The 22,483-nt window shown below is 33.5% G+C and overlaps 2 protein-coding genes and 1 non-coding gene across 3 annotated transcripts; all 3 read left to right on the top strand.

Annotated features, from left to right (window-relative positions):
* The first annotated feature begins 3,237 nt into the window (after positions 1-3,237).
* LOC145590275 (small nucleolar RNA R71) lies at positions 3,238-3,344 on the top strand. The gene has a single exon (XR_014101911.1). It is a non-coding gene; the product is annotated as a small nucleolar RNA R71 (small nucleolar RNA).
* A 5,876-nt stretch (positions 3,345-9,220) lies between these two features.
* LOC145587295 (S-type anion channel SLAH1-like) lies at positions 9,221-10,767 on the top strand. The gene is made up of 2 exons (XM_081644028.1): positions 9,221-10,102; positions 10,501-10,767. Exons 1-2 carry the CDS (start codon positions 9,221-9,223, stop codon positions 10,765-10,767), a joined length of 1,149 nt encoding a protein of 382 aa, XP_081500154.1.
* Positions 10,768-12,809: 2,042 nt separating this feature from the next.
* LOC145587294 (uncharacterized) lies at positions 12,810-21,281 on the top strand. Its single transcript, XM_081644027.1, has 8 exons — positions 12,810-13,649; positions 16,347-16,449; positions 16,550-16,615; positions 17,487-17,669; positions 17,858-17,954; positions 20,646-20,776; positions 20,876-20,983; positions 21,065-21,281. The coding sequence occupies exons 1-6, from the start codon at positions 12,959-12,961 to the stop codon at positions 20,763-20,765; spliced, it is 1,260 nt and encodes a 419-aa protein (XP_081500153.1). The 5' UTR covers positions 12,810-12,958; the 3' UTR covers positions 20,766-20,776; positions 20,876-20,983; positions 21,065-21,281.
* The last annotated feature ends 1,202 nt before the right edge of the window (positions 21,282-22,483 follow it).

Below are 22,483 nucleotides of genomic sequence, written 5' to 3'. Positions count from 1 at the left end.
TCGTAAAATGTCAAGCAGGATATACATAAATAAACTAAACCACTTACCACCAATTTAAAAAAATGAAAACACAAAGCAGCATATGGGATACTAATGATGAAGAGGCAATCAATCACCCCTTTTGAGAGCCATGAATTCACCAAAAACCTTTGAATTGAAACTAGCAATCAGCAATTGAATATTCGATGGGGTTGTAAAATGTATATCACACAATAGGGTATGTGTTGATTTCAAACCATATGAGTAGTTTAGTTCGTGCATTGAACTTGATATTAAACGGAAAAAATTAAAAAAAATCACAAAAGGAGAAATATATATATATATATATATATATATATATATATATATATATATATATATATATATATATATATATATATATATATATGGGAACAAGAAAATAAATAAACAAAACAATTGGATTTTTTCACTCATTGGTGATACCAAGATAGTAGGAGTATTTCCTCTAAATTTCTTATAATTGATCAAAATTCATGCTGGGCCGGACCTTTGTAAGAAAACTCGTACCCTAACTCGAGAAAGAGTGTCGGGCCTAGACGGGCTTTTGGGCCGAGCCAAGCCTTTTTAAAAATAGAATTATGTTTTTTGGCTTACCCAAACTGTCCATTTTTAGGGTGGATCGGGCCAGACTTGTTGGTCGGGCCATAGTTAATCAACTTTAAATCTCTACCTTATAATAAAGTAATACCTCTCTCGTTTTTATATAAAGTGAGACACTCACAAATAGGCTACAATAAATTTCAATACATTTAATGAATCCATCCTTAATGCACATGTCCTTAAGATAATAATTAACATGCCTGTAAAAAATAGAAATAAAAAATAAATTAACATGAAAAATATTTGCAAAAATAACTTGAGATCGAATAGGGAGTGTTACCAACAAGCTTAAGGTACCAAGAACATCCTGGATTCATGGTCATCATCCTTAACACAATTGTACAAAACAATACCCTTGTCGTATAGAGTTATAGACGATATAATTTTTTGATAATATCTCATCCATTAGTTTTTAACTACACAATTAGTTGCAAAACCTATTATATATGCAGGTCAAATCGCTAGATAACAATTTTTAGATTTTTTTTTTTCTCTTCTAACATTTAATGTACTTACAAAATCATACTTGTATTAACAATTAGATAGGTTAATAGCATAGTATGGATGCTGTAAATCACTAACTGTCACATATACAATAATTAGAAACACATTAGCAATGATAACCAAACGCAAGCATTGACTAAAAAATGAGCAATGGCTCAGAGGGTTTGTTTTTTTTTTTTTTTTCCTAATAATTTTTATTCTTTTCTAAAATTATTTTATTTAGGGGTAGGTTAGTAATTTTGATTAAAAAATGAATTCAAAATAAAAAATGGTTAACCATTTTATGAAAATGGGCACTATACAGTAGACTTGGCAATCCTGACCCGACCTGATTGACCCGACCCGTACCCCGAAAGTTGACCCGAAAATGACCCGAACCCGACCCGAAAAAGAGTTGACCTGAAGTGACCCGACCCGAATGACCTGACCCGAAATTGACCTGAAACCCGAACTTGACCCGACTCGAAATGACCCGACCCGATTTTAACCCAAATTGATTGAACCGAATCGACCCGATCCGAATTAACTCGAATCCTAAGTGAATAGGGTGAAATAGTGAATTACTTAGTTTAGGGCTTCTTTATTTCCTACGTAATAGGTACTCATGATTTTAACGATTTTACTTTATTTTTCCAACTATTTTTTTTTAAGTGAATTTATTTTGGTGACCCGACATAAACTTGACCCGAATAGACTCAACCCGAATTGACTCGATCCGAATTTGACCCGACCCGAAATTGACCCAAAAATTGATCTTAAAAATTGACCCGACCCAAACAGACCCGACCCAAATTGACCTGACCCGAACTTGACCCGACCCAAACTTGACCCGAAGTGCTGACCCGATTTTGACCCGAAACCCGAATCAACCCGACTCGACCCGAACATTTACTGACCCGAACTTAACCCGACCTGAATTGACCCGACTCGAACCCGACCTGAATGACCTGTTTGCTAGGTCTACTATACCGACTAATAGACTTAATCAATTCTAGGGGGTCTCTAGAAATTATGGTCAAAAAGAAATTTCAACCAAATAAAATTTGCTATTCTTAAAGGCTGCCCAATAAGTCAATAACTTACGAATGTTTACCATGAGTTTGGACTCACACCCAACACATTCTTTTAATTTAATAATTAGTGAGTAGCTCGGATGTTGTCTCGGGATACCACTTTTGTAGTTGTGCAATTGCTAGTTTTTAAGAGCATTTAATAGTGAGTATGTATTATGTATTTTCAATACTTTTTATAGTATAATATATATATTTTTTTGGTGTTCCACCCGATTCACCCTTTGGGCTAATCCGGATTCGGGAATCAGTTTTGAATAATTAGGTTCCAGTCCCCTCCCAATTGTTGTTGTGGTGGATCGAACACGAGTCCTCCCTACCAAGTGTAGTCCCAATCACCTCTCTACCAACAATCAATTGGTATAGTATAATATTATTTAGTGTGCAACATTAAAGCATAATTGATTGTTTGCCTAGATGGTTAAATTAAACAATGATCTTTATTCAAATAGGTCAAATGTTCGGACCTTCTCATCCATATACGAAGTATTTTTTTTCAATATAGTTGAGGCAACATGAAATCTTGTTGGTAGTGTGGATGATGTGGCATATTGAGGAATTGAGTGTATGACGTGACACAATATGGAATTGAGTGAGTGACGTGTTCATGTGGCACTTCAGAATAGTTATTAGGACAATTATAGGATAAGTGATTAAAATCACCACATGTCGCAAACCCTTCATTAGCATTGATGGAATTAACATGCAAATTATTCGTATTCACAAGTTGATCAATCTTTTTGTTCAAAAGATCCACTTGGTCCATTTTCTTAGTCAAAGCATCTACTTTATATATGCAAGATCATGAGTATGAGATACTTCATAAATACCCCCTTAACCCCCTAGAGTTCTCGATGCATTAGATGCATTAGTATGAGAGGAAGTAGCATGCTGTTGTGAATTTTCACTTAAATCTTCAAATAATTGCCATGCTTCATCAGAATTTTTCTGCATAAAATTTCCCCCACAAGAAGCATCTATCATTTGTTGATTATGTTCACTTAGTCCATAATAAAAACTATGTATTAGTTGCCATTTAGGAACTTCATGATGTGGACATTCACGTAACAAACTACAAAAACGTTCCCATGCTTCATAAAACAATTCATTAGGCTTTTGAGAAAAAGTAGTTGTAGAACGTCTCATAGCACTCAATTTACCTATTGAATAAAATTTCTTGAGAAAATCTTTTTGCAATTGAGCCCAAGTTGTAACATTTATGTTATTTAGCCATTTTTTAGCCTTTTCTTTCAAGGAAAAATTAAATAAACGCATACGAATAGCATCAGCAGCAGCATCAGATATACTAAAAGTAGAGCAAACCTCTAAAAATGCATCAATATGTATGCTTGTAAGGATTTTCAGATTCAAGAGTGTGCGTTCAATTTCAGAATCGTATGTTCTTAAATCACAAGGCAAGGATCTACGACCAAACATAAACTAAACACAAAACAAGAGATTGGGTGGAAAGCACCTAGCAAATCAAATTTCAGTAAACTCTTCGCAAGGCAAACCAGAAGCTATCACCAGAGAACTGACTGAAATCAACTAGAATTAGTGGTGAGAGAACGCCAGGCAGGTTCACTGGGCTCTTCTCCAGGCTATGTGGCTGACCCAAAGTGTTGCTAAATAAGTAATCTGGACACATCAAACCAGAAATCAGAACACTTTAAAACTAACTATTACAGAAAATAAAACTCACGATGGATAAAGACAACTAAACACAAAAACAAAGAAAATAAGAACATAAACAGAAAATTATAAACCTAAGAGTTAAACTATGGTAGACAAATAGACTAAATTATTCTAATACCGTTCCCCGGCAACAGTGCCAAAAACTTGATAGCGATTTTAAACAAGTTATAAAACCCTATTCTTGCAAGTGTACAAGTTCTAGTAGTAAGTGATAAATAATAGGGTATCGTATCCACATAGAACATTGAATAATACTATGGTCTATAGTCTACTAATTTAATCTTAAAGAGAAATAGATTAAGTGGTTTTGATAAACTAAAAACAGAAATTAAATAAGACAATAAGATTGATGGAAATAATAAAATAACAGAGAACAATAAAATCAGAGAGCAATCAAATAAGAGGGACTCTAGGACAGTCGAATCCACCTCTATTAATACGACTAACAATTTAACTAGAGAGAAATTTAATTGGTTATATTGAGCACCCTAAACTACAAGCTGGGATAAACTCACAAATAAAGATAATTGCGATTAAATAGGTGATGTAATTTATCTAGCTAAAGCATAAACTATTCAATTACTCAATCACAAACACGAAACACCATTGCATAACATCACACTCTGGACTACAAGAACAAAGTGTGTAAAGTAGATAACCAATAAAGCTAAAAGATAGTTCTACAAAAATTATAATTAATAAATAGTCATACGACATCTACAATAATATCTTCCATGCTAGTATAAGTGACATCAACAACATCATCATAATGAATTCTTAAATAAACTAGCTAGAAATTTCACAAAAAATACTCCCCAAATCCAGCTGCACAGGAACTCTTAATCATCATCATTAAGCAAATATTTTTTTTTTGTCAGGAAGACTAATTTTATCATTAATAAATAGTCATACGACATCTACAATAATAATAATAAAGATTTGTAAACTACAAATTTAGAGAAAATATCATAACTTTTACAATCGAAATCATAACTATTTTGCATATATATATATATATATATATATAGGGGAGGGATCCGGTAAGAACCCCTCCTTATATAAGAATCCTAGTTATATAAGAACCCATCTCAGCCGTAGGATTAAGTTATTTTAGACAGTTTAGATTAAAACACGTATACTACCTCTAACCCCTTACCTACCGCCCAAAATTTTCTCTCTCCTCTAACTTTCTCTTACTCACGCATCTCTCATTTTCTCTCTCCTCAAACCCCCAAAAATCTAATGGATTTTCGTTTCAATTTGAAGGATTTTTGTTTCAGGTATGTTTTTTTTTCGATTTTGTTCAAATTTTCATGAAATCAACATGATGCTCAAGTAGATTTTGCGGTTTTTGATGTGATTTTTGCGATTTTAGGGTTCATTTTTTTAATGCGATTTTTGTTCGATTTTTGCGAATTATTTTGTTCGATTTAATGAAAGCCAGCAAGTAGCATTTTTTTTGGGTTCTATGCATGTTAATTGAATCAAAAAATTTATAAGTTTATGAAAATTTAGCTTTCCCTTTCGTCATATAGTGGTTTGTCCAATGCTTCAAACACGTATGAGCTATATTCAATTATTCACTCTCCTACTCCCCTTCTGCACTGAAAAACTTGAAGGAAGAATACCACATTGCAGATTGTCTGAAAAAGTAAGTATAAAAGGGCACTATAAACTTGCTCCTTAGTTGTACTAATTCACTGCAAATTTTTTTATTTTTTTTTAATGTTTCATACACTCGGCACTTATTGCGATTAGTACTATGATTGTGGATTATTAGTAGCTTAGTATGTTCTAAACTCTTTTTTTTTATCATTTTCTAAACTCTTTCTCAGCATGTTCTAAACTCTTTTTTTTTTTTAATCATGTTCTAAATTCTTAATAGTAAAACATGAAAATAAATCAAATTATTTTTTCAACTTATGTTCTAAATTATTTTTCTTATGTTCTAAATTTTGTTTGCTTATGTTTTAAATTTTTAAAAGATTAGAACATAAGTAGAAAAAAAAAATTAAAAAATCTAAAACATAAGGAAAAAATTTAGAACTTAAGAAAAGGTGTAGAACATAGGAAGAATAATTTAGAACATAAAAGAAAATTTAGAACATAAGTTTAGAACATAGGGTGAAAAAATTTAGAACATATGAAAATAATTTAGAACATAGATGGAAAATTTTAGAACATAGGAAAAAAAATTTAAACATAGATAAAAAAAAATGTCAAATATGAAAAAAAAGTTTAGAACATAGTCAAAAAGTTTAGAACATAGGGTGAAAATATTTAGAACATAGGGTGAAGAAAATTTAAAACATAGGAAAAAAGTTTAGAACATAAGGCGAAAAAAATTAGTACATAATAAAAAAGTTTAGAACATAGGGAAAAAAATTTAGAACATAGGGTGAAAAAATTTAGAACATAGGAAAAAAGTTTAGAACATAGGGTGAAAAAATTTAGTATATAGGAAAAAAGTTTGGAACATAGGGTGAAAAAATTTAGAACATAGGAAAAAAATTTAGAACATAGGTGAAAAAAATTTAGAAAAGAGAAATTTTAAGATTATAGATAGAAAAAATTTAGAACATAGGGTGAAAATTTTCAGAAATATACGAAAAATCCAGAGCATAGACAGAAAAATTTAAAGTAATGGATGAAAAAGTTTAGATGATAGGAAAATAATTTAGATTATATAAAAAGGCGTACGCAGAAAAAATTAAAGTATTAGCAAAAAAACTTTTGAAAAATTAAAGTATTAGCAAAAATCTTTTGAACATTTACGGTAAATGAAAAAAAAAGAACATATGCTAAAACCTATTAGCTCAATTGGTAGAGCACTATGCAAATGCATAGAGGATGTAGGTTCGATTCCTACATAGGTTATCGATATAAAAAAAAAAACTTTCGGAAATAAACCATAATAACTTAATAGTAAAACATGAAAATAAATCAAATTATTTTTTCAACTTATGTTCTAAATTATTTTTCTTATGTTCTAAATTTTGTTTGCTTATGTTCTAAATTTTTGTGTTTTAAATTTTGTTTTTCTATGTTCTAAATTTTTTCTGCTTATGTTCTAAATCTTTTTCAGCTTATGTTCTAAAAATTTTCCTATGTTCTAAATTTTTTTTCTATGTTCTAAATATAAACTCTTCAAAATTACAAAAATGCCATTACTAAAGGATCATTTTGGATAGTTAGATCAAAACTAATAAAGGGCTGAGATTGGTTCTTATATAAGATTGGGTTCTTATATAGAGGAGGGTTCTTACATGAGCCTTCCTCTATATATATATATATATATATATATATATATATATATATATATATATATATATATATATATATATATATATATATATATATATATATATATATATATATATATATATATATATATGGCATAGTTCACACTCCACCGCTTTATACATAACTTGTACAATTAAAAATTTAAAATCATAACCTTTTTCGTATGTTCATGATAGATAAAACCTCATTAAAAGGCCACCACTAGTGTCGTATCATCCAAGAAGAAATCCTAACACAATTACATTTTCAGTTCTAATTTTCTAAATTGTAAATGGAATGAATTATAGTAATGAAACTTTGACTAGAATTAAAATAAATAAAGGAACGCCAAGATCTAAATTGCATAGGGGTCGATTTTAATAGGATGACGAAGTACCTAACTTGCATAGTTGCATACTTGCATGCGATATTAGATTATCGAATAGTTTGATAGGTTATCTAAAACTTTTCTTTATTTTATTTTATTTTAATTTGACAAATAGTTTATCTAAAACTTAGAAGATAATAAACATAATTATAAGGGGACGTGAATTATAATTGGAGGTTTAATTAGGCCATTAGGATATCAAATTAAATAATGTACGTGAAAGGACTTTATTAGTAAATGGAGTCTTAGGTGTAATGCTCTTTAAAAAAACCGGTCATGGTTATAATTATAAAATAATTAAATAAAAACCAATATTGGCCTTTGTAGTCCTCAGTGGCAGCAATGTGCAACCCTACTAACCCATATCCTACTTGCTTCATTGTTGAATGTTGTTTGGTGCACTACCAAGATCGATTTATTTTGGGGGTGATATTATAATCCATTAATCCTACTTGTTGTATCTTAATTGGTTGTCAAGTAAGTATGTACATATATTCTTCCTCTTATTTCAGAAACTTATTAATGAGAATTTACACCTTGTTATTGGGTATGTTTAAAGCTAATTAGGTGTATATATTACTTGGAGGTTAGCTAGGAATTCTAAACAACGATAATGATGACACGTAGGATGGATCAATCAAACCTTCTGAAATAGCATCTCGGACGAATTGACAGTCAACTTCAATATGCTACGTTCGTTCATGGAAAATCGGATTATTTGCAAATTGCAATGTGCAAAGCGGATTGACTATCACAAAATAGCTTGATAGCTTTAGGATGTTGCACTCCCAAGCTCAAAAGGAGTCCTTTTAACCACTTCCACTCACATGTAATAATGGCTATATATTTTCCTAATATTCCTAACACAATTTTAATAAGAAGATTCACATGATTACATTTTTCCTTATGTATACTCGTAAAAAAAAATTAAAAAAAATAAATAAATAAATAAACGTCTGAAGGAGAGTAAAAAATAGTGACAAAGTCAAACTAGGTCAAATAAAAAAGATAAAAGGAAGTATACACTCACTAACCATTTTTATAAAGAAAGTTAAAAATAAAAAGGACATGTTAGATATTTCATGTGGATATCACTATTTCACCCCACCATTGACTTGTATAATAAAGATAATAATACGTTGCATATATTATTGCCCAAATTTTACATTCTAATAGTAGTATTTTATATTTCTTTCTCTCAAATGAACTTTTGTGAAATCTCGTGTAAATACTAGTGATACAAATATTGAACGGTGCATACTATTTTAAAATAGAAAATTAGAAAATTGTGTTAATGTACATTTCTTGTTAAAAGTCCTGAATTCGACTTTTAGGCATTGGACTTTAGAGTATGATTTTGTACCCTATCTTCGCTTAGTTGTAGAGCAACATGTACGTCCCTAAACTTCTTGATAGTGCTATTTGTTTGGTGTAACTACGTGATCTTGCACTCCTATATATATAAGAGAATATGTAGTCTCCTAAACTTGCATATCCTAAACACCTCCCTATTTATACCACATACATAATCCTCATTAAAAATAAATACATCTCATTACTTACATTGCATATTAAGCTAGCTCGATCGATTGATCCATTATTACTTCATCCAATATAATCATCCCTACATTCATACATACTATATAGTAAACAAATAAATATGGATTCGAAATTAGGTGGTAATAAACCAGGCATAGAAGTTGTAATCGACGATACAACCATGAGTAATAACGACCATAAGATGGTTGTTGTAGGTTTTTACGATCATTTCGTGTATTCCACATTAGCAAATTTTCATGCAGGCTTTTTTAGAATAAGCCTTGCCTTATGTGCTCAAGTGTTATTATGGAAAAACCTAGTCCAAATTACCAAAGACAACCATGCTCGTCAATTTCACCCTATGCTCTTGTCCTTCCCATCGACGGCCACTCATTTATTATGGTCGACGGCCTTACTCGTTTTGATCTCGTTGTCTATTCTCTACACGTTAAGGTGTTATTATCACTTTGACAAGGTGAAGGATGAGTTTTTGCACCATGTAGGGGTCAACTATTTGTTTGCTCCTTGGATGTCAAGCCTGTTATTGCTTCAAACTTCGCCTATGCTTGTCGTTCCTGATGGTAGTATTTGCCAACAATTAACTTGGTGGATGTTTGTAGTACCTATAATAATGCTCGATATCAAGTTATACGGGCAATGGTTTATTAAGGGGAAACGAGTGCTAACCAAGGTGGCTAACCCGGCTTGCCAACTATCCGTCATAGCAAATTTGGTAGCAACAAAGGAAGCTATGTATATGGGATGGTCGGAGATGGCGTTGTGCTTCTTCGCATTGAGCATGGCTCACTACTTGGTGTTGTTTGTCACTCTATATCAAAGACATCCAGGGAGCAATGGTGTTTCGCCGTCACTAAGGCCAGTTTTCTTCTTGTTCATTGCGACTCCAAGTATGGCTAGCATAGCATGGTGCTCAATTGTCGGGACCTTTGATGTGGTATCGAAGATGCTCTTCTTTCTCTCCATGTTTCTCTTCATGTCGTTGGTAAGTATGCACTATTTTTCCTATCCTTTCTACTTTAAAATTGCCCTTTGAGTCACCGTATAGTACGTACTTATTCCACCACACCACTTAGTGGTACTAATAACAGATTTCTATTTCACCGACAAAAACGTGTTTAGCAAGAAAATACTCTATAATCCAACAACCTTTACATGATAACATTTATTTTGTTTCTTCATTATTACTTCTTAGTTAAAAAATATATGAATTGTAAATTTGTAAGATTTTAATTTAGGATTTCATCAGTACAAATATAATGAATATTGATGTTAAAAAGAGGATCTGACTCAATATATTACACTGTCCAATTCGTATGTAAGAGTATATGTAGACGTGTTTGTAGTTGATTTATTGCTGACCGGTGTTTGCTAATGTTGCAGGTATGTAGGCCAACATTATTCAAGAAATCACTAAGAAAGTTTACTATAGCATGGTGGTCTTTTTCACTGCCACTGACAACACTGGCTTTGGCATCCGTCAAGTACGCTCAAGAGGTGAAAGATGGCGCAGCACAAACACTAGCACTTGCCTTATCAATTGTTTCTATGATAATTATCCTTGCTCTAATGGTCATCTCCACTATCAAGATCAACAACTTGTTCCTTGCTACTCATAAACCAAAATCAAATACCAATAATCCTAACTAATTGTTAGTGTAATTATTGATTAATTAATGTACTAATTGGTTTCATATTTCCTTCCTCTTTCCTTTTATATATCGGGAATGGGGGAAATTAAGATTGAGAGGGAGCATATCAATGTACATATACATATGCACACCAGCTATAATTATATATGTACGTAGTGTCATATGCACATCTCATCTATGAAAATTGAAAATCCAATACTATTTGTGTTACCAATTTATGTAGTTATTTATAGGTAGCATTATTCTTTTCTAAATCTCAGAAAATAAGTTGAGCATGATTTCTATCATTTTTGGATTGAAACAAATATAGTATAATATTTTATCATAGAATACTCATTATAGTTAAACACTAAAGCTTTTGGGAGTGGCAAACTAATAAGAGTGGAATTCCTCAGAATCCTTTCCCCATATTGAGGTATTAGTGGTGACTGGTGAGTCGAATGACCTATGATACAGTGTAAAAGTTACAAACTCTAACAACTGGTATACTATGGACATATTTTTTGAACAAATATACTATAGAGGACATTGAATAACAACATCTTGATTTTTATCGAAGAACACTATTTTGGATTTAATTCTTTTAATTTAAGGTTTATTTTAGATTTCATCAAAAACAAACTTTTATAAAATAACTATAAAAATATAAAATAGATTTGTCAAGGGTAAAATTAATATTCCTTAGATAATTAGATTATACTTTTTATGCACCAATATAACTAAAATTAAACACCATTGTTGTAATCCTTAATAAGGTTTTCACAAGCTGCCACATCACATATACGTTGTACATATAATCTCCTACGATGATCCCATTATTTTCTAGAATTCATGCTTGGTAACTTAAGAAACTAAAATGATGATCATTATTTACAAACATTAACCAAGGGGGGAGTTGAGAACTTTGAGACAGATTTAAAGCTACATAAAGAGTTTACAAAGTGGTTTTTTCTCATTTCTTATTCTAGGAATTCTACATGATTTTCATTATTTAATTTGAATGTTTAGTTTTTAATACAGAGTAGTAGTCTGGTAGATTTTTTTTTTTTTTTTTTTGTGACACAAATCGAAAGCATAGCATTTTATTAAAGCATCAAGTTTGCAAGATCATTACAAATGGCCCCTTGTATGTCAAGAAGATACTCTTCTAATCATATACGACACTCATTGAAATTGCAACTTAAACTCCGTGGTAAGATGACCCGGCCCTGCAATATAAGACCTTCCACAATACTTATACAGTAATTGTAATTGGTGCATACAACAGCTATACAACAACAAAGATGACCAAAAATGAGTTATGAACAAGTATAAGCAAATAGCTAGGCCCGGTCAAGATGGGCTCGACTAACCTGAGCGCCAGTCCAACCCAATTTTATCATATTTACCAAACATATTTATTAAAAGCCAATAGTCAAACAACCAACATAAAAAAACCAATACAAACAGCTAGACCTGTCAATTCCTAGCCCGATCCGATTCCAAACTCGTTTTACTGAGAGAAAACTCGAACCCAACCTGACCCAAATAACCCAATTTGACCCACTTATCATAATTTGTAATGATCCAAGCTATTCAAACCACTTGAACTAAATGGCCCAAACAACCCGAAATTTGACCCAAACCTAACCCGTTGACCCAAATTGACAGGTCTACAAACAGCTAATCAGACCAACTAAGAGAAACAACTAACATCCAGTAGCCAATTGCCAAATAAGAGTATAAGACCATTGTATTTGTATCTCTAAACTTGGGCTCTTAGTCCTTAATCCTTTAGTGCTCAAACCAAAAGTGACACGGCCGTCATTTAGTCCTTAATCCTTTAGCCAAATAAGAGTATAAGACTATTAGAGAAGAACATCACGCTTGTCATTTATTGCTGGTTAAGAAATTGACCCAACCCAAGCTTGTCATTTTCCTTCCACCTTAATTAAACAATTAAGAAACCAAAATTTGTGATTAAATTAAATGCAAGTCAAAAGATTAGTAGGAGGAAATCAGGATACTACTAGTTTAGTACGTACAAAATCCCCAGCAAACTTCAAGATTTGCCTTCAATCTTCAGCAACAATCAATCTGCACGGCTACCCCGTGTTACACCACACCACCCTCTCTCTTTCTCTCTCCTCCATTTTTATCTCAATCAGTCCACCACATTGTCAACTCCATTCTCTCTCTCTTTCCCAACAATGGTGAAACTATCTATAATTCTCTACATTATCATCGGAATCTCTCTCCTCCTCTTCCTCTCCCGTTCACCAACCCGTGACGACTCGCACGGCCACCCTGACACCCACCGCAATCACCGCCGTACCAACCACCGTCGCCTCAAACTCCGGTCAAACTTCACCTTCACATCGCAAGACCACCTTGAACACCCTGACCCACACTTCGAATTCCGCCACCATCACCATGACCCAGTTGCGTTCGATCCGGTGGTTGCGGAGATGGAGCGCCACCGCGAAGATAAGGAGTGGGAGCGGATGTACTTCGAGGAGCACCACCAGGAGATCGCCGGACTTTCCCGGCACGGGGAGGAGAGAGAGAGTGATCATCATCAACACGGCCGTGTCGAAGAACATCACGCTCCAGGGTATGAGCAGCAGCCGGAGTGGGAGGATTTCATGGATGCTGAAGAGTATTTGAATGATGAAGAGAGATTTAATGTGACAAGTAGATTGTTGGTGTTGTTTCCGAAGATTGATGTGGACCCCATTGATGGGTATGCCTCGGAAAATGAGCTGACTGAGTGGAATTTGCGGCAGGCTGAGACGGAGGTTTATCATAGGACTCAAAGGGAGATGGAGTTACATGATAAGAATCGTGATGGCTTTGTTTCGTTTTCTGAGTATGAGCCTCCTAGTTGGGTTAAATCTGCAGGTTTACTTTCTTTCCAATTTTTATGTTTTTGATTGGTTTTTATGTTGAATTTGTTTTTGTGAATCTGTAATGTATGTTGAAATTGAACCAAGAATGTTTCGGTTCGTAACGGCTTCAAAGGGGCTAGTGGGTGTGTGGTGTACTGGTGGTGGTAGTGTTTAGGATGGGGTTGATCACATTTGGCTGGTTTTACTGAAATTGATTAGGGTTTATAATGTACTATGGTTTTTTTTCAAGTGCAGGACTTGTTTTGGGTTCTTGGTGGCTTATGTTTGATATTGAAGATGCTGAATTATGTGATTGCTTTGTCTAAGATATGCAACATTTTTTTTTTTGAATGGTGTGGTCTAGGGTTTGGTAGTTTTCAGTGATTTTGAAAATAAGATACAATTTTTGAATGGTGTGGTCTAGGGTTTGGTAGTTTTCAGTGATTTTGAAAATAAGGGATCAAGGTCTCTAAGATAATGCAGGTTTTAAGGTGTGACTTGAGTAATTTGCTTTAGTCTTGGTGGGTTAACAGAGAACATTTTGGTTTGTTTCTCTTGTTTCAATTACATTTTTCTTGATTCAATTACATTGTTCTTGATGGATATTATTGCTACTTGATGGTTGGGAAGTTATAGTTTCTGTTTCCAGTAAAGGTCTGATTTTTAGATGCTGGGCAGGTGAATCCTGAATCTAGTTTGGTTTTAGTGAGTTTGGCAGTTATGTTGTTGGATAATCTTTTAACAATCAAAGTCCCCTGCTTATCAAGGAAATATATCTTTAAAGAGTTTGAAATTAGAGCTTACTCGGGGGAAAAATAAAGAGGGAGGGCTTTGTATATGCAAAATCTTCTTTACAGACACTTTTAAGTTTTTGATGCACTGACGACTCCTGTTGGTAAAAATATTAGTTTATCTTGGTACGCTGCTATGGTAAATTTATAATGGACCCCTTAATGAAAATGAGATAGTCACACCATTAAATGACCTAATAGCAAGTTTCTTGCATAACAAAGTAGTTGCTGCTTGATGAACATAGCCAAAAGTTGATATTGTGCTTATGATTTATCTCAGATTTGTTTCCAATAGATAACTTCTATGACTGCTGTAAACATATAGCCATTGAACCCCATTGCTCGGTGTTTCTAAGTTCTAACATGTAAAAAGAAAAGTAATTTTTTGTGATCCTTTGTAGTCCTTTTATATCAATACTGGCAATCACTGTATCTGTTTCAATCTATATTTTCCCTTGACACTTTATCAATATCTGTTAATGTGCCTAGTATCATAAAGTGTGCGTACCAAATTATTGACTTTAATTGCTGTAGTTGTTAATTTGTTACTGAGTTAGTGCTGTCATGAGTTGTAATGGTTTTTAGGGTTTTGGGGGCTTAATTTACTCATCGAGGGTGTTAGTTGTTGTATTTGTGTTTACGTTCTGAACCCACTTATGCTTAGGGGCATGAATGTTGGCCGTGCTTGCCAGCCAAATTCACATTTCATATTGTTGTTTGATTTGACTGGGTTGATAACTTGATATATTAACTGGAAGTCTGGAATATGGGAGTTGGTACTGAGTTTCAATTGTTTATATGGTTTGATCTTGCAATCTCCACAATTGATTTCCATTCAGAATATCTGAATCTTGATATTTTATGGAGTATTACTCCCATTTTACATATTTTGCTATTCATCCATGTGCTAGTGCTATGCTGCTACCATACCTACTACTTGTATAATACTACAATCTTGCCTTAATTACTGAATAACATCTAAATCTGCAGATAATAATACCTTTGGATATGAAATGGGTTGGTGGAGGGAGGGGTTTGTATATGTTAAATATTCTTTACTCACATTTTGAAGTTTTTGATGCGCTGACTCCTATTGGTAATAATATTGGTTTATCTTGGTACACTGCTATGGTAAATTGATAATGGACCCCTTAATGCAAATGAGATAGTCACACCATCAAATTGCCTAATTGAGCAAGTTTCTTGCATGACAAAGTAATTGCTGCTTAATGAACATAGCCAAAAGTTGATATTGTGCTTAGATTTATCTCAGATTTGTTTGCAATTGATACTTTTCTGACTGCTGGATACATATAGCTCTTGGACCCCATTGATCAGTGTTTCTAACAAGATGTGCAAAGAAATACAGTGTTTTATGATCCTTTTATAGTCGTCAATACCGCTAATCTCTGTACACGTTTTCATTTTTTTCCCCTCAAGTCTTGATTAATATCTGTTAATGTGCCTAAGATCATCAAGTGTATGTACTAAACCATTAAAATCAATTGTTGTAGGCCATTCCTCAGAGTTACTTAGTGTTGTCATGAGTTGTAAGGTTTGTTAGGGTCGTGGGGGCTTTATTTATCCATTGAGTGAGTTGATTGATATATTTGTGCTTTACATTCTAAACCCACTTATGCCCAGGGGCATGAATGTTGGTTGTGCTTGCCAGCAAAATTCACATTTCACATTGTTGTTTGATGTTACTGGGTTGATTTTTAATGGGAAAAGGGTGTTAGTACGAAGTTTCAATTGTTTATTTGGTTCGATCTTTTCGATATCCACAGTTTGAATTCCATTCAGAATCTTGATATTTTACAAGTATCATATTTTGCCATTTATCCAGGTGCTAGTGTTAAACTGCTACCATATCTATTATAAACTTTGCCTTAATTACTGAATAACATCTAATTCTGCAGATAATAATACCTTTGGATACGAAATGGGTTGGTGGAGAGAGGATCACTTCAATGCTTCTGACATAAATGGAGATGGTCTTTTAAATATTACAGAGTTCAAGGAGTAAGCTCCATTGTTACATCTGTCTAAAATTCTCACTTGTGTCGTTGGGTGCTACTGGTTTTTCATATGTTTCCTAATCCATTCTCTTTGTAATTGATAGCTTCTTGCATCCTGCTGATACAAAGAACCCAAAGTTACTTCAGTGGCTGTGCAAAGAGGAAATACGGTATGTTGAATAGTTTTCTCTATTCAAACTGGCAGACATCCTTTTATCATATTTTTGTCTTATCTTTTATGTTCTTTTGAGTTTCTTCAAAACTTTTCGCATGTTTCCCACGGAGTATTTCTGAAGTTCGTCCATGCTGCAATGGGTTGCACTAAGTCTATACCGTTAACTGATAGGGTGCCTTGCAATAATATACCAGTTTAGGAAGTTGGTTCCGTTGTATGTTTAATGAATCTTTTCGGAAATAAGCTATTCTTTTTTGTCTCGTGTCTGCAAGAAAATGCTATTGAATGATTGTCCATTTATGAAGCTGCAATTGCTGAGCTTACAAAGATCACTTTTTCTGTATGTCATGTGTGCTGTGATATAATGTTGATGTTCCTCTCCATTTTAGACAAAGGGGAAGGGTTTCTGCTATGAAATCTGGGTACATTCTAAAAGGACAACCAAAATTTCAGTCTACCTCAATCAGGCTCTTAACCCAATCAATGATTCAATTTCAAATTCTTTTCCCCTCATTTGAGTGCCACTTTTGGAGTCACTTCATTGCCTTTGAATCTTTTATTGATGCATACTAGTTTCTTAATATGAATTCTGTGGGTTAAGAACACAGTTAATTCAGAAATTCTTTCAAATATCTTGTTAATGAACAGCATTGATGTGACTGGGAACTTTGCTGCAACAATGTTCCTATCTTGATAATTTTAATAAGACTATCGTGCGTTTCGTAACTTTTGTCTGATGGTGTATATGTTGTGGTGTATGTCTATATTTTAAGAAACATTTTAACTGGTTCTAGATTTGCCATAGGATTTTGTGGCTTGATGGTCAAGGATCTTTCTGATCTTCTTGTGTCCTTTTTAACTTGCAGGGAAAGGGACACAGATAAAGATGGCAAGGTCAACTTCAGCGAATTTTTCCATGGGCTTTTTGATTTGGTGAGAAACTACGAAGAAGATGGGCATGGGCACAATTCTACTCATCATTTAGATGATTCTACTGAAACTCCTGCTGCTAGGAAATTGTTTAATGAGCTTGACAAAGATGGTGATGGGTACATCTCAAAATTCTTTGGATTTTTTATATATGCAGGACTCCTCTTCTTTTCATTCCCACATACTTTGTATTACAGATTAATTTTCCTGTTGATTTGGGCTCTCTGAATTTTATTATTTTTAGGGCTCTCTATTTATGGCATGTAGTAATTTTTTAGGGTAAAACATGACATATTTCTGCTTACAGGTTATTGTCAGACCCAGAGTTGTTACCTATAATTGATAAGCTTCATCCTTCAGAACGCTACTATGCCAAACAACAGGCAGATTACATCATATCTCAGGTATTCCTTTTAACTTAACTTTTGTTATTCTTATGCTTTAAGTTCTACTTGTCGCTAGAACAGTGTTGATTTGTGAGAGCATTATGCTATGTTTTTACTTTTGTATGATACTCAGAATTCTGCTAACTGCTAAAGCTTCAATTCTTTATCATGTTTAGCAACTGTAGTGTTAGGTTGGTAACATGTGATTGAGTTATCACCCGGTGACTTGTGATTGTGGTGTGGTTGGTTGGTGTCATGGTATCATTGTCTTTGCTGAAAGCATTTGATTACTAGTTTGCTCAGTTTGATGCATATAGCTGAATTGGCAAAGTCATCATCAGTTCTCCAGCTGTCAAGTTTGGCTTTTGAAAGACTGTAGTCTAGAAAGAAATAGTAGACTCAGCTGTGTAGAACTCGTTGAAATATGGCTACAAGCTATGGTATTCTTAGAGGTAGGATGTTATCTAGCTGTTCTTAAATTGATTACCTGAATTTATAATGTTTTACATTTGATGTAGATGTGTTCTAACATTAAGTTACAGTGTGAAAAGAGGAGCCCTGGTCTAAAGTTTAGGTTTCTCATCAACTTATTTAGGCGTTGTATATTTATTTGAATTGTTTAATGCTAGCACGCTTCAAAACAAACTCTGAACTTTTTAACTCTTTTGGAACATTGTTAAATGATTCTTAGTTTGTAAGTTTAATAATTACTGCTCGTCATGCTCTTATGGCTTTGACTCTTCTTGGAACTTCCATTTTAGAACTGATCCTCATTAGTAAGTGGTTAGGGGAGCTTTGTGAACATCCTCATCGAACTCATGAGTGAAATGATGATTCATCTGGCTCTTTCACATGCTGCTTATTCATAGCTACCTACAAAGCTCCTTTTCTATAAGTTGCCCATCTGTCAACCCTTATTTGGAAGGCCGTAATGGTTAAGTTTGTCTTTGTCTGATGTAATGCTAAATTGGAGTGTGTTAACCTCTAAGCTTGAGTTGTTGTAGACTTCTCGCCCCTTATTTTGGGTAGAGGGAGAATTCAACCACATAAGAAAAGCTACTGCTACTACAATAGACTAAATCAAGGCCATTCGATTATGCAGTATTTTGATTAGGATTTCAACTTCCTTTTAAAAATAATTTAAAATTTATCAGTTATAATAGGTTTTTAGGTATGAATCCTCTTATAATCAGGAGAGTGAAAATCAGAGCTCATAATGGGCTATCTTATTGTTTTCATTAAATGAAAGGAGGGAGGAAACCTCTTTATACAAGAAGAGCTTACAAAGCTTTATTACAGCAGAATCTGGAAATAAAGTGAAACAAATTACTAACTACCCACCTCAGCATGACTTCATTAAAGTAGAGAATTACAGCTTGTAACTCCCACATAAGTAAATTATAAGTTTACTAATGTTATTGGAATCACTAAAAAGCTTATTACAAGCATAATTTGTTTTGAGTTGCCAAGGTTCTGTAAAGTTGAGGCATGTGGCGGTAACACGTATCATACAATTACCCACACATTTCGCATTTTTACATTTTTTTTTTTTTCTCCCACCTAAAATATAATCCACAACAGGTCAACAGGTCTTGATAAACCTTGTTTTTGCATAAGCTTAATTTAGGTGTTGGTGTCTGGTGATATATTTCTGAAAATTTGTGGTCAATGGTCCCACCCAACAATCTAGTCTTCCTTTGTTAATGTTGTGACTGATTAAATGAAGTTACTGACAATGCATATCTGGGGGTACTGAAACTGACGGTGTTATTGACTGTGCATAAAATGTGATGCTGATAACTAAATGAGGCCGCTACTGGCCATGCAAATATATGGAGTTACTCATTTTGATAAGCGATGATGTTGGTGCTAAAGATTCGATGGAGTCAATAATAAAGTTTTAGAGGAGTTTACTGATAATGGTTTGAGGTTAATGATTTTGTCACACCGTCAATTCAGCATGTGAATTTTCACTTCGAAGAGCAGCTGCCCATTTTTTCTGTCTGTTATTTATGTCATCCTCAGTTTTTGAATAAATTTCATTTGTAAATCAAAGAGTAGAAAAGCTTTAACAGCGAAAAAAAATTTGAGGGAGGATAGAAATTTTTGTGACCTTTGGCCTATCCGAGAATTCAAATTTCTAATATTTATATGCTGTTTCTTGGTGGTGTCAGCCCGAATTTCCGGGTTAGTGTATTTCAAATGCTAACCCTAGTGCCTAGATATACATAGTTGGACTGAAGATGAGAAGAAAGGATAGAAAATTGATAAGCAGAGGGACACAATAGAAAAGAAGAGAAGGGAGAATTGAATAGGCGAGAATGAGTTATTGGTTGTTGATAAATTGTGAATCTACATGAACAAATGGTAGGCAGTAAGTCATTGAAAGTCGGAAATCATCTCCCTGCCATCAAAGAAATTGGACTAAGCCATTCCTTTTGTAGTGCTGGATTGTCTGTAATTTCTATAATCATGGCTGTTGGTAAGCACAATCTACATTATGTTTGTTAATATCACTGTTGGCTGTTGGTATTGCTACCATCCGCAATTTTTTTTTAAGCCAGCTCATTTTTCTCCTTTTTGGAAGGGGTTGTGGTGGAGAGTATTCTGCTGATTTCTGCAAGTTAGCCTAGTAGTCTTTTATTTTTTTTCCTCTTCCCCTCCTATATGTCTTTGGTAGTTCTAATAACCCTGCTCCATGTATCTCAGGCTGATACAGATAAAGATGGACGGCTTTCACTGGAAGAGATGATTGATAATCCATATGTTTTCTATAGTACAATTTTCAGTGATGAAGACGATTATGACTACCATGACGAGCTTCGTTAATTTTACAATAGGTGATTGACACATTATCCATATAGTAACAATTCCAATCAGAGCTTCTTACAGTATGTTTTATCTTTAATCTAATTATAGTTGCACTTCTCTGCATGCAGAACGGGATTTTTTTTTTCACTGAAAATTTCAAGTAACACTTGCAAGTTGTAGAGTTGGTATAACAAAGATTTAAATGTGATTAGGAGCTCAACTGTCCAGATTTTTAGGTGCGTCTCGACTCTTATATCATCATGCTAGTGTAAAATAACTTGGAATGTTATCTCTGATGTTATTCATCTATTCTGCAGATTATGGATCTCATGCTGTTTTCAGAACTTTCTCGGAGTTAGATGACATCAAGAATTTGACTTTGGAGCGATGACATTTAGTTTTTGCACCTAGTTTAGCTACATACTGTTTTTCCATGTATGTTTACTAGTAATCTGGTATGTTAATAGCTGTACGATAGCCTCTTATAAAAGTGTCATATAGTTGAAATACATGAATAGAGAGGTAGGTGATTAGGGGGGGGGGGGGGGGGGGGGGGGGGGGGGGTATGGAGGCAGTGGCCTTGGTTGGCAATGTTGGCTAGTTTAATAGATTGTTTGTAACGGCTTATTGACTTTATTTGTTACAAAAATTATTGGGTCAAATTGGTTTGGAGGCAGTGGCCTTGGTTGGCAATGTTGGCTAGTTTAATAGATTGTTTGTAACGGCTTATTGACTTTATTTGTTACAAAAATTATTGGGTCAAATTGGTTTGGAGGCAGTGGCCTTGGTTGGCAATGTTGGCTAGTTTAATAGATTGTTTGTAACGGCTTATTGACTTTATTTGTTACAAAAATTATTGGGTCAAATTGGTTTTTAAATGTTTTATGCCCTCCAATTCAAATCAATTGCAACACTTTTCTTTTCCTTTGGTTATGATGAATTGCAACATATTTATTTTACTAAGCTCATTATTGTATATTGTATATTGTTCATTGTTTTGTAGATAGTAAAACAATGAACAATATACACAAAGGAATTAAAGCTCTGTTTTGTTTATCTGATTACTTATGTTTTTTATTAGTTGACACGCTTTGACTTTAGCGCTATTCATTCATTAATATTTGATCGTATTTTGTGATGTTTACGGAATGGAAAATATTGTCATATGAGATTTTGTTAGATTCGTCACCATACGTTATAATTTTTGTCTATCGGTTATTAAAGATATTAATCGTTAAACTTGTGCATTGGCAAACGTGACTAAAGAATCGTGTCAACTAAAAAGAAAAAAGAAGTTTTAACCACCATAGATTATTCGGTTAGTGTTAAGGAGGGTTATAAGGATTACTTAGTAGTAATATAGAGGCTACTTTGTCTGCCACGTAGGGATTAATTTGTTATTTAAAGGTTATTCAATAAGTATAATAAGATATTAATATATCAGTATAATGGTTACTCTATTATTATTATAGAGGTCACTCCATTTTTTTTTTTGTTACAAGCGATCACATAATTTGGCCAGTCGCTTAATAAACACACTAAAAATAGTTTTTTTTATAATCATTATGTCCATTTAAAAACACACATTAAAATGCAATTAAACTTAACATGGAGTACAAATCAAAGGTACCTAAATATTGTTAAAATTACTTTCAGATTGATCGTTTTTTAACACGTAGTAACAAATAGGATCAAATTTTATTTCGGATAAATGTACGGTTCCTTAATGGCTTAGG

The sequence above is a fragment of the Chenopodium album genome, chromosome 17 (genome assembly GCF_948465745.1).
Source record: "Chenopodium album chromosome 17, dcCheAlbu1.1, whole genome shotgun sequence".
In the NCBI taxonomy this organism is placed as follows: Eukaryota; Viridiplantae; Streptophyta; class Magnoliopsida; order Caryophyllales; family Amaranthaceae; genus Chenopodium; species Chenopodium album.
This window is presented reverse-complemented; position numbering and strand designations above follow the sequence as displayed.

Bases quoted from the DNA above. Each gene is read 5' to 3' on its own strand.
- LOC145587295 (XM_081644028.1), top strand. From the start codon at position 9,221: ATGGATTCGAAATTAGGTGGTAATAAACCAGGCATAGAAGTTGTAATC. The intron at 10,103-10,500 runs GTAAGTATGCAC...CTAATGTTGCAG, and splicing joins TGTTTCTCTTCATGTCGTTG to GTATGTAGGCCAACATTATT.
- LOC145587294 (XM_081644027.1), top strand. From the start codon at position 12,959: ATGGTGAAACTATCTATAATTCTCTACATTATCATCGGAATCTCTCTC. The intron at 17,670-17,857 runs GTACATCTCAAA...TTCTGCTTACAG, and splicing joins CTTGACAAAGATGGTGATGG to GTTATTGTCAGACCCAGAGT. The intron at 17,955-20,645 runs GTATTCCTTTTA...CATGTATCTCAG, and splicing joins CAGATTACATCATATCTCAG to GCTGATACAGATAAAGATGG.